Source organism: Crinia signifera, chromosome 5 (assembly GCF_055691185.1).
Source record: "Crinia signifera chromosome 5, ASM5569118v1, whole genome shotgun sequence".
NCBI classification, from domain to species: domain Eukaryota; kingdom Metazoa; phylum Chordata; class Amphibia; order Anura; family Myobatrachidae; genus Crinia; species Crinia signifera.
The window spans coordinates 260,254,575-260,272,464 of NC_139221.1; the positions used below are offsets into that span (position 1 = coordinate 260,254,575).

Here is a 17,890-nt window from a genome sequence, read left to right on the forward strand (position 1 = left end):
GCCTCTGGTCTCTATGGTGGTATTTGCGACTATTTGCAACTGTGTGTCTGCAATCGGGAGGTGGCTGGCAGGTGGCTGGGAGGTGGCTGGGAGCAGGGCCGGATTAAAGCAGGGGCAAAAGGGGCCCCCTGTGGCTAGCATGTATTTTAAAAAGACATGGTACTTGTTTCCTAGCACGGTGCCCCCGATTTTGATCGGATTGAAGTGCATCTTAACACATCGCAGCGCATGCATTGCATGCCGCTATATTGCATGCGATGCGATGCGATTTTTAATTGTACAAGCACCCTGATGGGTGCTTACAATGTTAAATGCACCCCCATTGTCAACGCCACCCCCACTATCAACGCAAACCCGAAGCGTGGCGAGCGGCGGCGGTAAGCGTCCTCCGTCCTTTTCATACCCCCCACTATCCACGTCGGCGTGGAGTTGATTTAAGATAGTGTGGCGTGCGCAGCGAGCCCCACGAGGGGACACGGATTACTTTACATCGCGGGGCTCGCTGCGCTTGCCACGCTTCGGGCTCTTATTCCAGGGCCGCTCACCACGCTTCGGGCTCGGTGGCTCGCTGAACTCGCCACACTATCTGAAATCAACTCCACGCCGACGTGGATAGTGGGGGTATGAAAAGGTCGGAGGACTCGTACCGCCACCCCTCGCGGGCTCGCTGTGCTCGTCACACTTCGGGTTGGCGTTGATAGTGGGGGTGGCATTGACAAATGGGGTGCATTTAACATTGTAAGCACCCATCAGGGTGCTTGTACAATTAAAAATCGCATCGCATGCCATTTGCTGGCATGCGATATTTCATTGTACAAGCACTCCTGTTAATTTTCTCAGTGGCTGAAAGGCTTGTGTTGAGCTCTGATTGGTGGAGCTCATTACATGCTTCTCAGGCCCATGGAGAAAAGCAGCAGCAGCAGCCTAGTCATGGGAGGGTTTGTAATCAGAGGCAGCACTGGGAGTGTGAGATCTCCTACAGTCCTACAGAGTAAGGTGCAGAGGAACAAACACAATGACAAGTGCAAGGGGGCGCCCCTGTCTAAAGTGCCCCAGGCCCCCCGAAGGCTTAATCTGGCACTGACTGGGAGGTGGCTGTTCAGCTGCATAAAAATTGTTCTTCTTATAGGAATGTTGCAGGTTCATCACTGAAGTACACAGACACTTAGGGGGAAATTTACCAATATGAAAAACCTAGTTTTTCGTATTGGTATTTCCCCTACGACTGCATACGACTGTTTCAGTCGTATGCATAGTCGTGTTCCGGAGGGGAAATTACAAAGCAGTCATATACGACTGCTTTGTAACCCTCCGATGTCGTATTCATTCGTATTAGCTCGCCATATATACGGCCGCTAATACAAATTTTTCTAGCAGTCTGCACGGATCAGTCAGATCCGTGCAGGCTGCAGAGTGTAAAAAAAAACAAAAAAAAACAGCGTGGGGACCCCCCACAGCCGAAACAGCACCAGGCTGACAGAGCCTGGAGCCGGTAATTAAAAATCAGGGAACCCGACAAATAGGGGTTCCCTGATTTTTAACAACCAGCCCCAGGCTCCTGCTCTGGGGCTGGTTCCCAAAATACGGGGGACAAAATGAGTAGGGGTCCCCCGTATTTTAAGAACCTGCCCCAGGCAAAACCAGCCAGCAGGGTAATGCCACAGCCGGGGGGAGACTTTTTATACAAGTCTTCCCGGCCAAAGCATTCATCCCTACCGACCAGTCAGCCTGGCCAGTGGCCCTAGGGGGAGTGGGGACCCCCCCAATGAAGGACCATGGATTTTCTTCAGACAGGACGCCGACCTCGGAGCCGCCGACACCGGAGCCGCCGACACCGGAGCCGCCGACACCGGAGCCAGCGACCTACCGACGGGATCAAGATAGGTAAGTATCAGTGTGTGTGTGTGATGTGTGTATTAAACTTTTATTTAAAATTTGTGTCAGTGTGTTTTGTGTACTATTTTTTTAACTGAGGAACTACAAGTGCCAGCGGGCCCTTTAATGCCCAGCAGGCTGGGACTTGTGGTTCTCCAAGTCCCAGCTTGCTGGCGAGGCTTGCTGGCACTTGTAGTGCCACAGTAAAAAACAATAGTTTAATCTTTTTTTTACACTTTAATCAGCCCGATGCCCACCGCCCAGGGGCATCGGGGACAGTACCAGGCTTCAGCCTGGTCAGGTAAGTCCTGGAGGGGTGGGGACCCCTTCATTGGGGGGGTTCCCCACTCCCCCAGGGCCCCTGGCCAGGCTGACTGGTCGGTAGGGATGAATGCTTTGGCCGGGGGGACTTGTATAAAAAGTCTCCCCCCTGCTGTGGCATTACCCTGCTGGCTGGTTTTGCCTGGGGCTGGTTCTTAAAATACGGGGGACCCCTACTCATTTTGTCCCCCGTATTTTGGGAACCAGCCCCAGAGCAGGAGCCTGGGGCTGGTTGTTAAAAATCAGGGAACCCCTATTTGTCGGGTTCCCTGATTTTTAATTACCGCCTCCAGGCTCTGTCAGCCTGGTGCTGGTTTCGGCTGTGGGGGGGACCCCACGCCGTGTTTTTATTTATTTATTTTATTTTATTTATTTTTACACCGCAGCCTGCACGGATCTGACTGATCCGTGCAGGCTAAAACGAGAATACGACAGGAAAATTATGTTCTATTTTTCTGCCGTATTTTTGTGGACAAAAGCAGCCGTATTTTCTATACGGCTGCTTAGTAAATCAGGAACCACCATTCTTTTGAATGGTGATTTCTGTCGTATCCTATCGATGGTGTAGACATTCGTATTTGTAAATACAAATACGAATGTTCCATCCCTAGGACTACGAATTGTTGTATTTTGGGGATAGAAAATCCCGAAAATACAAATTCGTAAAAAAAAGGTGTATTTCTCCCTACGAATACACCTTTTTTCTACTAATCCATTTTGGTAAATTTCCCCCTTAATGGTTTAGACTGGAGACTATACTCTGAAAGAAAATCTACAGCTGCCACAGGGCTGGAGCAGGCTTTGAAGGCTCTACAGATGGTGGCAAACTAAGCAGTATAAGAGTGTGTAAAGATGCTTAGAGAGAGTTTCTCAGTCCCTGCACATTGAGATGCATGCTTGTACACTGGGGGAATGGCTGATACTAGCATTACAATACATATTCATAGACGCAAAAATTGTGCCCACATTAACTTAAATAAAAAGAATAGTCACACACATAGGGCCTTATTCTAGTTCACTCTTAGAGGCAAATTCCTTCTCAGATGGACAAAACCATGTGCACTACAGGGGGGCAGATAGAATTAGATTTGGGTGAGTTATTTTGTGCAGGGATACTAACTGACTGCTTTGTTTTTACACTGCAATATAGATCTCACTTTGAAGAAAAACCTCACCCAAGTCTAATTCTATTTGCACATGTTATATTTGAGAAGGAATTTGTCTCTAAGAGGGAACTAGAATAAGGCCCATAATTACATTTTGGGCATAAAATATAATTTTAGTAAGATGGCTATTGTATCCAAGACAACAGGTATCAGTCAGACTGTAGGCACTGCCCATCTTTCATATACTCTCCTCTGGAAGGAATTTTTTTTTTTTCACCATTGGAAATATACTGTAAGTGCTCAGCACCTAACATCTAAAGAACATTCCAGGGACCCATTTATCATGCATATTTTCAGGTGTTTTGGGGGGTTAGCTGCAAATATTAAGTGTCCCTAGAATGTAAGATGGTTGGAATATTTCCATCGCTGCCCACAGCTGTAACCCCCAGGTTTATATTGGGGATACAATGCTGACTAATTTACCAATACTGGTTCCCGTAGCTATCGCCATCTGAAGATGGCGGTAGTGCATTGTACTATAAGGGGTGTCAAACACAAGGCCTGCGGGCCAAATCCGGCCCGCCAGACCTCTTCATGTGGCCCGCGCAGCTGCCGCCAGCCTTCACCTTTTATTCTCGATTTTTTTTTTTAAACAAGAAAGCCGCCTCTTCAGCGCATGCGCGGCAGCCTACAAGCCAGAGAACGTCTGCCCTCTAGCGCAGTGCCGCCGGTCGTCAACCCCTCCTCTGCTCCCACCTGCTGTATAGGAGCCAGAGAGAGGAAAGAGCAGGTCCATCGTGGTGAATGGTGCTGCTGCTGCTGTGCGCCCCAGGTCACTTACTGCTGAGTGTGCACTGCACAGTGACCGGGAGCACGCTGCCCCCACTCCTGGATAGATAGTGCGAGGAGCGCTACTCACAGGAGGGAGGGGGAAATGCGCCTGTGTGAGAGCGCAGCTGTGTCCTTGGTGGTGGAGCAGCTCAGACTGGAGTGGACGCATCAGAGCGGGTAAGTGTCAAACTCTCTGCCTATGTGTGTGTGTGTGCACTGGCACATTGCAGCCCATCATTAATTGCTGTGTCCCATGATAATAAGCAGGACATATGCCCTAAGACTGAGTGCTGCCCCCCTGTGCAGGCAGCGTGTGCCCTAATGCACTGCAGTTCACAGCAATAGCAGGAGGGAAATGCTACTGCTGAGTATACTATAATTGAATGCAGTGACAATAAATTATGATAATAAAGAGTGGACACATAGTCCTACAGATACAACCGGCCCTTTGAGGGTGACCAAACTGCTGATGTGGCCCCTGATGAATTTGAGTTTGACACCCCTGTACTATATGGACAACTCACTGATTCTGGTCAGGCTGAGGGTTCCCTCGGAACCCTCCCTGGATGTAGCCTCTGTGCAGCACATTCTGGCTGACCACGCCTGCGCAGACCCCACTGGCAGGCACCACAGCACTTTCGGAGTCCCTCTCCCTGCATGGGCGGTATAATATATTTATTGTATAGAATCGTATATTGCAATGCGATCCAGGGTGGTCAGATCCCACCCAGATTGCATTCAATATGCAATCCATGATAAATATGCCCCTTACTGTGATGTAATATGATGCAATAACTCACAATACAGTAATTTAGGGGTATCTTTACTAAAGTGCAGTTTTTTTTAAAGTGTAGCTGTTGCCAATAGCAACCAATCAGATTCCAGATAGTATCCTCTAAAACAGTGGTAGCCAACTCCAGTCCTTGAGAGCTACCAACAGTTCACATTTTCCTTACAACCTAGCGGCTGCACAGGTGCACTCATTACTCACTGACACATTTCAAAAGATCCACAGGTGAAGCGAATTACTTCACTTCTGATTCTGTGTGGGCATCTGGAAAACATTAACAGTAGCTCTTGAGGACTGGAGTTGGCTACCCCTGCTCTAAAATGTGCTGTCGATGATGACACACACCCCCATGCCTTTTTTTTCTCATTATTTTAACTTTTACACACTTTTTTGGACAGATCCATGCACAGAACTTACTGATCTGTACATGATTCTATTAAACTTGCCTGCTAAAAGCAGGTCTATTTTTCTGGCTATTTTGATGTTTTCAATGAGAAAACATCTGGATACGATTTTTGAAGTGCGTATTTTTTTGGTCCGGCAAAACTTTTTACAGCAAATTGCACCCTATTACATGTGCCTATTCTGAAAATGTGCAAATTCAGACCAAAAAAATCATACAAATCTGAAAAAATCGCAGCCCTATAACATTTGGCCCCTTGTCTCAGTAATTCATATAGTCACAAACAGGTAATCCAGGTGATCCAGAAGTAGAGAAACCAAGCATTACATTCCCAGTTTGAGAAGCTGAAGACCTGCAACGTGCTGCCTCCTAAGGTAAAATGTGCTGAGGGCAGTGTACTGCATGCGGGCTGCTGGGAGCATCATTTCCAATTAGGATATCCCACCCTGCATACACCTACTTGAGTGCAAGATAGAAGCAACATGTTTTTTTTGAGTCTGGTGCTATAGAGACTGCCCATTTCTCCTTGCTGTCTTTAGGCCCTTATTGTAATCAGTTCGTACCCCCCACATGTTCGCCGGGTGCATGCACCCAAGACTGCACCCGAGGGGCATGGGGTGGCAGCGCATATTTGCGCCCATAGGAACTCCCAGTGTTGCATGGGCGTTCCCATGAAAACAATGGGCGTTTCACATGGTAATTGTCCCGTGGCGTGAGTGCTGGGGATGGGCAATTGACATCACCAAATGTCAGCTGCCCTCCCATTTCCTGGCGAATGTCCACGCATATCTAACGTTACCTGAGAGTAACCTTAAATATGCGTAGACTTTCAACATCATTTGATGGTCGGCAACCATCAAATGATGTGGGTGTTCCCCCACAGTCTGAGAATGGATGTATACGTTAAACTTCAATTCACAGCATGTTCAAACGTATGCCGCGTACAGGGGTGGGGCGCACCGTCATTCGTCGCCGGCGTCTGGTGGACTCGCAAGGCTGTGAATTCACAGCCTTGCTAATCAACTGGGAGAACCCATAACCCATAACCTTAATCTCAGCCCACCTGTTTGAGTTCTTCATTTCCCTTGGTTTTCTTTTAAGAAAAATTTCTTTAAAGGACGTTCTAGGTCAAGCAGAGAACTGTTGTGGTTTCTTATGGCTCATTTCTTTGCTATTAATAATTAATGTGTAATAGACACTGTAGCCATGGTTCTATGGTTACTTCTAGTGCAAACAACCTATCTGGAACTAAGGTGTTAGGACATGATTAACATGTAGAGAACCAATTCTCCTTGTCTGGGAAGTGTTCAGTTTTGAAGGGGTGTGGGTCAACCCATATTAGGTCAACATGTACCACTGAAGGTCAACATGGCTTAGGTTAACACATGAAATAGGTCCACAATGGCTAAGGTCGACAGGGTTGGAAGGTCGACACAAGCATTAGGTCGACAATGACAAGGTCGACAGTCAAAATGTCGACATGAGTTTTTTTAAATTTTTTGTCTTGGATGTCGACATAGCTTGCTGCACTCGCTATATAACTTTCTGGCACACTATTCTATTCTCCCTCTATAAACTAGTGGATGGTAGGGCATGGAATACCACCTGTCGGCACACGTCGGCTCAAAAAAAAGTGAAAAAAACTCATGTCAACCATGCCATTGTTGACCTAATGCTTGTGCCGACATTCCAACCCTGTTGACCTTAGCAGTGTCGACCTCTTTCATGTGTCGACTTAAGCCATTTCAACCTTCAGTGGTAGACCCAAAGCATGTCAATCTAATATGTGTCAACCTAATTACCGAAATGAAGCTATCTGGGACAGAATTGTTGGAATATTCACCGATTCAAGACAAACCTTAATATATTACTTAACTATTCACACATGACACAAAAATAAATAAATACAATCTGTAGTCTTCAGATGTTACTTCAGAATTTCCCAAACTTCATTGTAACAGTCCAGATTTCAAGGCTATCAATGATTGAGCTCTGGTGACATGGGGGGAAATTTACTAAGATGAATTCGTAAAAAAATAGGTGTATTCGTATGCATAAATACACCTATTTTTTACACAGTTGTATTTTCGGGATTTACTATCCCGAAAATACGGCAATTCGTACACCTATGGATGGGACATTCGTATTTGTATTTACAAATACGAATGTCTACACCATCGATAGGATATGACAGGAATCACCATTCAAAAGAATGGTGGTTCCTGATTTACTTAGCAGCCGTATTGAAAATACGACCGCTAATTGGTGTGAAACTGCCACGAATATACGGCAGGAGGACCTGGGTGAGTTGGATTTCCTTCCACAGGTCCCCCATGGATTTCTTCGGACCCGGACCAGACGCCGACAGACGCCGCCAACATGGGCATCGACATGGAGCCGAATGCCGACATGGATCCGGACCAGGACAAGGCACCGAACCAAGACTCAGGGACCTACCTACGGGCTCAAGATAGGTAAGTATCAGTATGTATGGGCTTTCGATGTATTAAAGTTTTATTTTTATTGTGTGTCAGTGTGTGTTTATTTTACTATTTTTTTTACTGTGGAATTACAAGTGCCAGCGGGCCCTTTAATGCCCCACAGGCTGGGACTTGTGGTTCTCCAAGTCCCAGCATGTGGGGGAGGCTTGCTGGGACTCATAGTTCCACAGTAAAAGACAATAGTTTTTTATTCTATTTTTTACACTCAAATCAGCTCGATGCCCACCGCCCAGGGGCATCGAGGACAGCACCAGGCTTCAGCCTAGTCAGGTAAGTCCTGGAGGGGGGGGGGGACCCCTTTATTGGGGGGGTCCCCACTCCCCCAGGGCCCCTGGCCAAGCTGACCGGTCAGGGGGTTAATGCTTTGGCCAGGGGGACTTGTATAAAAAGTCTCCCCCCGGCTGTGGCATTACCCTGCTGGCTGGTTTGGCCTGGGGCTGGTTCTTAAAAAACGGGGGACCCCTAGTCATTTTGTCCCCTGTATTTTGGGAAAAGGCTGATACAATAGGTCTAAGAACGACATTGCTGGAACACACCGGACAACGGACCAGTGATATATTGACCAATGTGTACCCAGAATACTGTAAGATACAGTTTTTTAAACTCAGCCATTACTGTACAGGTTTCAAAGTATATGAATGCTTAAGTCTAGATGGTTCAATCAAAATTGGCTGATCAAGTGGGCAATTTACTAAGAATACGAATGCAAAAAGTTGCATTCGTATTCTTAATACGAATGGCCACGACTGCATACGGCGTATGCTAAGTCGTGTTCTGGAGGGGGATTTACAAAGCCGTCAAATACGACTGCTTTGTAACCCTCCGATGGCGTATAAATTCGTATTAATGGCCGTATATACGAATTTGTGGAGGCAGTCTGCACGGATCGGTCAGATCCGTGCAGGCTGCAATGTGTAAAAAAAATAGAAAAATAAATAAATAAAATCCGGCGTGGGGTCCCCCCCACAGCCGTAAACAGCACCAGGCTGACAGAGCCGGGGCCGGTAATTAAAAATCAGGGAACCCGACAAATTTGTATATACGGCCGTTAATACGAATTTATACGCCATCAGAGGGTTACAAAGCAGTCGTATTTGACGGCTTTGTAAATCCCCCTCCAGAACACGACTTAGCATACGCCGTATGCAGTCGTGGCCATTCGTATTAAGAATACGAATGCAACTTTTTGCATTCGTATTCTTAGTAAATTGCCCACTTGATCAGCCAGTTTTGATTGAACCATCTAGACTTAAGCATTCATATACTTTGAAACCTGTACAGTAATGGCTGAGTTTAAAAAACTGTATCTTACAGTATGCTGGGTACACATTGGTCAATATATCACTGGTCCGTTGTCCGGTGTGTTCCAGCAATGTCGTTCTTAGACCTATTGTGTCAGCCTTTTTAGCACATCATGCTGTGCGTACTAGTGATCCGCCGACCGTCCATACACTCGCACATGTACTGCAAATGCTCACCCAGTAGTGACATCAGTCACAAATAATCGGGCAGCGTGTAAGCAGAACACACTGGCTAATGCGTCTGAGATATATCTGTAGGTCATACTTGCCTACCCTCCCGGAATGGCTGGGAGGCTTGTGAAAATCGGGTTCCCCTCCCAGCCCCCCAGGAAGGTGGGCAAGTCTCCCGCATACCCCCCAAAGCCCTGCACCTCCCCGCAGTCTCTGAAAGAAATGGCAGAATTTATGGGGCCGCTGGAGGGGGCAGGACTAAAATTACGCGAATTGCGTAAATTTGCAGCATTTAGCCCCTCCCCCTCCTCACGGACCTGTGAATTCCACCATTTCTTCAGAGGCTGCGGGTTCACAAAGTTTGTATGGATTGGGGGCGGGGCTTTGAGACATAAGCTTTGTTCCTGCCCCAGACGTGCAGATTTGGTTGTCCTCTCCATGCTTCTACCGGAGAGGAAACTACAAAGGACGGCAAGTATGCTGTAGGTGTGTACCCAGCCTAATGCTGTGTAGACACTGGTCGATATATTGCTGGCCAAGCTGGTCAGTGTGTACAAGCAATATGTCTGTGAACAACTTTGTTCAAAGGCACTTGAAGCATAATACACAATAAGTACTGTATCGGGGATATAGACCGCGATACAGTACTAAAAGGATAATCCTGGGAGAACCTATTAGCAGTAGTAAAGTACTGCTGCTAGTAGGTTATCCCCATAGTGTCAATATTCATATTCGTGTTATCTACTTTGTTGGGCCTCTGGACTCCACAAGGTCAACCAGAGCCAGTAAGTGGAAAGAAAGGGGAATAAGTGCTAGAGTAGTGAATCAGCAACAGGTCACATGACGTAGAAGCTGCTGGAACCAGAAGCAGGTCACTGAGGTTGACATTTAGGTTAGTTCTTCTAGAAACAGAATGAGCAAGAGTCTACACTGAAATGCCACTGGCGGCAACCATGTGTGATCACAGCGTGTGGTAGAGTCTGAGGCAGTGAGTGGGAGATACAGTATGTGACACTGGAAGGCATGAGATATCAGGAGAGGAGAGTGGTACAGAAACAAGGCAGCAGGAGGTGGTGGAGCCAGTCATCGGGTGCACAAACTGACTGCTGGTGTGAGAGGTGCCATGGACAGGAGAGGATGTCAGTTGGAGATGCACTCTATCTCTGCAAGACAGGAATGTAGTCTCTGATGCTACATATGCTTTTTGGCAGGTACAGTACTGTTTTTTTATGGCCTGTACCTTTTTTGTGTCTCCAACTGCCCATTGTAATTATAGGAAAGGTGACGTGACCACACCCTTTTACCCAGGACCACGCCCCATTTCCGAATTTGCACCGGTTTTTGCTCTTCGGATGTTGGAGGGTATGCCTCTATCAGGAGTATGGAAAAGACTCTGGGAAGCATCGGGGGAGGATCTACCACTTGTTTTGCCTCCAAAGACAGATACAGAGCAGAGGGTGGAAAGTGAGAGGAGGGACTCCTTTGTCCCCAGCAGAAGGTAACCATACAGTTACATTATTACATACATCCCCACTGTCCCATTTTTCGCAGGTCCATCCTCTTTTTTTGGGATGGTCCCGCCCAGGGCCGGCAGTGTCCCGTGGTGGTGGTGGTGGTGGTGGTGGTGGTGGGGGGGGGCAGTTGGGAGTCCCACCAGCCTAAAGTGAATATGCACAGAGTCTATTCAGCGTCGCAGGGGGGGGGGTGGCTTAATGGTGGTCCATTTGCATAGGCCACCCCTCTCCCTTTCGGGCACATGAGTGTCCCTATTTCACAGCTGCAGAAGTTGGGAGGTATGCAGTTAGGCGCTCTATTGTGCCCACTGAGAGGCCATTGGGCTGGAGATAAACTTTTCATGAATAAATTAGGTATTGGAGCTATTATGGGCATCAACAGTGGCATCTAGAGTTTGGGTGCAGGGTGCACTAGGAGAGTAATTACAAGACCCACACTGCTTAAGTAGAAACAGTTATCTGAGCTGCAGTCACTACAAGGCGCAGCAGGGGTAGGATGGGATGCCTGGTGCGGCTCAATGTAGGAGGCTGCACCGGGGGTGTTAAAGGCATTGTACAGCAAAGGGCGGGGTCATGAATCTTGCTATCACATACCCTCAGTGGGTGGCCCAGGGCGGGGCTGCAGGAGACTTGCACAGCTTTCTGGCTGTTCAGGAGCATAGGCAAGTATGATATAACTTACTATAAAAAAGTACAATTAAAAAGAAGGGGATGACCAGCTATATCCTGACAGTTATAAAAAGTATTTTGTAGGGGTGTTTGGGTTTGTATCTCCAGCCGTGTTTTGGGTCTGGATCTGTTCCAAAACGTCGCCCTTTCGTGTTTTATGTTTTGTGTTTCATGTTTTGGATCTTTTTGTTTAAAAAAAAACACATAAAACCTGCTAAAATCGCAGAATTTTTTTTTTTTTTGCCTGCTATGCTATATTTAACCTCAATAACAATAATTTCCACTCCTTTCCAGTCTATTTATTTAATTTATTTACAGTTTTTTATATAGTGCAGCATATTCCATTTACAATTGGAATCAACAGTGATAAGACAAACTGGGTGATTACAGACAGACATAGAGGATGGAGGGCCCTTCTCGCTAGCTTACAATATATAGGGAGAAAGGAAGGATACACAAGGATAGGCACTATCAGTATAGCAGTTCCAGCAAATTACCAAGAACAGTCCTGATGGGATGTAATTAGAATGAAAGTTTTAAGGTTATGTGGGTGATTCAGGAATTTGATAGGCTTGCCTGAAGAGGTGAGTTTTCAGGAAACACTTGAAAGTTTTGAGGCTGAAGGAGAGTCTTATGGTTCATAGGAGGGCGTTCCATAGGGTGGGTGCTGCCAGACCTGGATTTGTGAAGTCCTGCAATTGTGAATGAGATTTGGTAATGAGTGCAGATGAGAGACGCAGATCTTGTGAAGAACGGAGAGGTCTAGTTGGGAGATATTGTGAGACTAGTGAAGAGATATACAGTATGTTAGTGTAGCTTGGTTAATAGCTTTATATGTGAGTAGAAGTATTTTGCCCCATTGTATGTCTTCTGGGGGGGGGTTGAACACTTGAGGGTACACACCAGTAGATGAGCACGGTTTGTTGTTCCCATATGACAAATCATGCCAACATCTTTCTGGTCTGCACTCCGTCCATGGTAACTGTTGGAGCTTGAACAATAGTGAAAAGTAGAATTGTTAGGTCTAGATGCCGGCTTTACTTGTCCAAATACAGTAGCAGCACCAGGATCAGTGACTTCCCTCCCTCCACCTGAAGAGGGAACATGGCTTTGCAGTTAGATGGCATTTCAAAAGCCCTGTTTGCATCACTATGGGGAAACAGCCAGCATCCTCAAAGAGGCTGTGCTGCCCCCGAGGACTCTAGCTGCACTGCCGTCTCCTTTTCAGTGACATAAGCCAAAATAATGTCCGCCCCCCCCCTTGTGATGCCCAAATAGGTAATTGAATTGACAACAAGAAGGTCTTCTTCCTTTTAGACAAGTGATGTCAATACAAACAAAGTAGCCGGTCTCGGCACATCGCAGCAAGCTGAATTACTTTTTGCAGCTGGTGGACACACCATTGTAGTGTATGTGTGCATCATAGTCTCAAGCACACTAGTGGCACCAACCAAGGCCGGATTTGCCATCTGGCACTTCTGGCAAATGCCTTGTGGGCCGATTTTGTGCAGCCTTACATTCAGGATTTTGTGCTTCCAGCACCGCTTCCTGTGCTGAGCGCCGGACAGCCACATCATGACGCGACCACCGCGCATTTGATCCACCCAGTGCTGTGCCAAGAGAGGAGGCGATGGGCCCCGCAGTATGCTAGATACCCGAGATTCTGTGTGGCCCTGAACACCGCAGCCCACTAGGAATGTCTCTCCCTCTGCCCAGGGGACCCCACTGGACCTGGTGAATGCCTGCGACCGCTCAGCGACTTGCGGTCGGCTATTACCTCAGCGACTCGCGGTCGGCTGAGTGGTGCTGCTGTGGATGTGTGGTCCTGTGCCCATGGGCTGTGGTCTGCGGACACAGCGGCTCCCTCTCCCTGGCAGCTGGACAATCCTGCAGCAGCACGCTCTCCCTGCATGCAGAAGTCTCGTGTTTGCAGTTGGCAGTGACCTCATCATTTTACTGCCTCCAGCCACATACTGTTATATTCATCAGCAGTCCCCATCAAGCTGCTCCCTGCCATTCCCAGCTATTGTACCCCACACTACCCAGCTGCTTCCATAATAGATGGATCCTTTCTCCTACTAAATACTGTGCAGCCATCAGAAGGTTAAACTACTTGCCCCTTGCCTTTAAAGTTGCACAAATACTATTGCTCAGCTTTATTTCCATTGTTACTCTTCTGACCCTTTTTCAACTTTCCATATATGGTTGACATGCTCTCCTTTTTGTGATGCCACGCCTCCTTCCCATGTGGCCATGCCCATTTTTGACACACGGCTTAGCAGCGCAAGGGCCCCGCCTACTACAGTTGGACCTGTGGGCTCAAAATGCCAGGGCTGATTTCTGGTCCCAGTCCGGCCCTGGCACAAACCATGCTGCAATGCATACGCATGTTGGGATGGATGAGAGGGGCTACATCTGTATGTAAAGTGTATGTACGGTAGGCATGATGTATGTTTGTGTTTTTGTGTAGATTTTTATGTATGTATGTAGGTTTGTGTGTGTGTATCTATTCATACTGTATGTCAGGATGTAGGGTTAGACTATTGGCAATGTAGGCCAGAGTTCAGATGCGGGGGGGCGGGGGGGGGGGGGTAGGGTAGGTTTAGGAGATGTTTCAGACCTTCTGAAATTATTAAACAATTATCAAAATCTTGGCAGTTAAAAATTCCCCCAAAAATTAGAATTTCAGAATATAAGCATATAAAATGTCAATGGGGTAAATATTTGCTGCCGCCACTATACATCCAACTATAGAGTCACAATGTAACATCTATCCCCTAGGGACTACATTTATTATAGTATATGAAATATTTCTAAAAGTGTTCAGTCTTTTGTCATAACATTTATACGAAGATAATATATAATAATGTTCAACTGCTTGTCCTTTTATCTATTGCTGGTATATACCATTTCCAGCAGCGGTATCAAATCACAGGTTTGTTGGGTGACAACTGAGCCTGCAGGGTTTACCTATAAATCATTCACACTGACAGTCTTCTGCATTGTTGCAATGGGAAATGTAATCCCTTAGCTTTAGAGAGAGCATTTTAAACCACCTAGTTTCAAAGCCAACTTAGGGGTTTATTCTAGTTCATTCTTTCTGACAAAATCCTTCTTAGATGGACAAAACCATGTGCACTGCAGGGGGGCAGATGTAACAGGTGCAGATAGAATTAGATTTGGGTGAGTTATTTTGTTTCTGTGCAGGGAAAATACTGACTGCATGATTTTACACTGCAATATAGATCTCACTTTGAAGTAAAACCCCACCCAAATCTAACTCTCTCTGCACAAGTTACATCTGCCCCACCTGCAGTGCACATGGTTTTGTCCATCTAAGAAGGATTTTGTCACAAAGAATGAACTAGAATAACCCCCTTAATCTGTCCCAGCAGCTCCACCGTAGAACATTAATGGATTTATTGTATAGTAACCAATTTGGTTACATCATTTGTCTATGTGCATAAGATCAATTACATAATAATCCTCGGATAAGTTATTAATATCTCCCAAAATATATACAGTCAAAAGTAATCAGGCTTAAATAAGTACCCCCCCACCCCCAACCCCAACCACCCAAATCATACAGCCCAAACTGATTTAGGTGCCAGAATAAAAGTAAATATACACATCCTCTAATCAGGCACCCAAAGTGCCTTAGAGAAGAAATATCATTCAATATTTGTCAGATGTGGCTGGTTTTTTGGGGGGGGTATCTGCAAATATTAAGTATTCTCCTCATGAACCTTGGGGGGAACACAGAAGTTAACTCCAAAATCTTCTAAGGTATCTTTGTTTGCCACTGCAAATACTGCCCCCATAGGTTTTTCCAGGCAGTCAGACTTACCAATCTGGACACCCATAGAGGGACAAAGTGCCAGCATTGTGGCGGTCGCATAGGCGAATCTAGGGGGTGGTCCGGGGGTGCACAGGACCACCCATTAGCCCATTTTGTAGCTGAGGGAAGGGGCTTTCCAACGAGCCCAGCCCCGTGTCTCTAGCCCCCTGGGAACCGGAGATACGGCCAGGCAAATCTGGAACGTTTTCCCTATAGAATAACATGGGACCCACTAATTCCGACCCCCACCCAGTTCAATGGCTGCCAGTTCCCCCTTCGGCATCACTGAAGCTCGAGGTTGATCTCAGTCGAACCCAAATCGCTGGGCCTTCAATCTGATACCAGGCTGGATCCATATGGGTTAATTGGTTCCAGGGATATTGAGGTTAAACCGTTTTTTTTTTTTTTTCATTTCTTAAATGTAATTTCATGACTATTTATTTATGTTTTTTGAGGGCAGATTTCTCTGGAACCAAACAGCCCAGTTTCACGGGACCAAAATCATTCAAAGCCAACTCAAAAGTTCTTCAATATGATACTGGTCTCATATAAATGGGTCAGTTGGTTCCGAAGATATAGCTGGTTGGTTAAAGGGGGGAAGGAAGAGGGGAGTGGTTGTCTCTCCCCCTTATACCAGAAAATGCAGGGACTAGGCTGGTGTATAAGGGGTCAGCCTGGAAAATGTCCCTGTATGATCCTGGGACCATATTCCCGGGAAAATCCCTGCATTTTCTATTGTGAAAGGTGTATTATTTCAAACAGCCGTGACCTGCAGTGCTCTGAATACAGCCGGGCAGCCCCTGCTCTCTGCCCAGCTGTCAGTGACTGTCACCCCTGCAGTTTCCGCTCCAATTCTTCTCCACGCTTTCACCTCAGCCCGCCCCCCCTTTAATCATGTGCAGCATCATGTGTAATGGGTACTATGGTGTGCGGCATCATGTGTAATGGGTACTATGGTGTGTGGCATCATGTGTAATGGGTACTATGGTGTGCGGCATCATGTGTAATGGGTAATATGGTGTGCGGCATCATGTGTAATGGGTACTATGGTGTGCGGCATCATGTGTAATGGGTACTATGGTGTGCGGCATTATGTGTAATGGGTACTATGGTGTGCGGCATCATGTGTAATGGGTACTATGGTGTGTGGCATCATGTGTAATGGGTACTATGGTGTGCGGCATCATGTGTAATGGGTACTATGGTGTGCGGCATCATGTGTAATGGGTACTATGGTGTGTGGCATCATGTGTAATGGGTACTATGGTGCCATCAAGCAATAACCCCCTAGCAATGAGCACGTAGGTAAGCAGCACTTATGTGGCAAATATGTAATGGGCATTACTTATGTGTAATTAAATTATGGCGTGTGGCTTTATGTGTAATGGGTATTACGGAGTTTGCTAAAATGTGTAATGGGCATTACTGTGTATGGTCTAAAGTGTAATACCACACCCCTTTTTGTGATGCCACGCCTCCTTCCCATGAGGCCACGCCCCCTTTTTGCGGCGCGGCGTAGCCGCGCAAAGGTTCCCCTACTATTATGTCTACATCTGGGACCACCCATTACCATAATTCTAGATTCGCCTATGGGCGGTCGGGATTCCGGCGTCGTTAGTTCGGGATTCCGACTGCCGGCATATTGACCGCATCCCGTTAATGCTTATTGTTACATTTGCACCAGTTTTTATGAATTATTAGAAAAGTATAAATAAAGTTTAAATAGAATATTTCTGTTACAGTATATATCGTTGAGGCATTTGGTTGAATTAAATCCGCATTAGGTAAAATGATATCTCGTGGCAATTGCAGCATAATTAGCAAGTACAGTAATTCTAACCCTATTGGTGCCCACACACGGTGAGATGTATGCTAGGTGTGATTTGAGCCATACAATTGGTGCTATACTATTTGGACTGTACACTGGGTGCAATTTGAACTACACACAATTTTTGACTACACTACAATAGTCTGTTACAGGGTACATGCAATCTAGTTTAAAAATACCTGCCTGCACAAACTAATTTACCTTGCAATATGGACTACACAGGAGCACGCATTGCATTGCAATGCAAAAATAAACACAGTGTGATTTAAATTAGACACCATGCGATTTGAACTAAAAAGTTTAGATTGCACACAGATCATCGCACCTTATCTGCAAGAAATTAGTTGCATTATTCAGAAGTCCCATTGTGGCACTTACCGTTCTGGGGATACTGATGGGCGCTGGAGAAACTGCAGAGGTGTCAGGACCTCAGATGACTGCAGAGTTGGGGAAAGATATTGGGCCCCCTCATTCTGCCTGTAATAATGGGACAGGTTGTACTGTACGTCCATCATTCATATTTCAGTTGCTATCGAATGGAAATTGTCAATGTCACCAGATATGTTTGAGGCTGCACAGCTACTAAGACACCAACAGAGCTGCACAGGCATCCAGGATACAGCAGTGTCCGCCTACATTACTCTGGTGTGTCACTTGCCGGAATTGTAATTACAAGGTAGCACACAGTGACACAGTGACGTCGCAATTACATACATACTGTAGGCAAGTTGTATTGTAACTA

General features: G+C 46.4%; 1 protein-coding gene across 1 annotated transcript in view; it reads right to left on the bottom strand.

The window, feature by feature from the left end:
• SPMIP4 (sperm microtubule inner protein 4) overlaps window positions 1-17,660 on the bottom strand; it is a 55,122-nt gene extending 37,462 nt beyond the window's left edge. Inside the window, exon 1 of the mRNA XM_083145224.1 lies at window positions 17,527-17,660. Coding sequence (XP_083001350.1) covers window positions 17,527-17,660 — 134 coding nt within the window. The remainder of the gene's footprint in view (window positions 1-17,526) is intronic.
• Window positions 17,661-17,890: the final 230 nt, after the last annotated feature.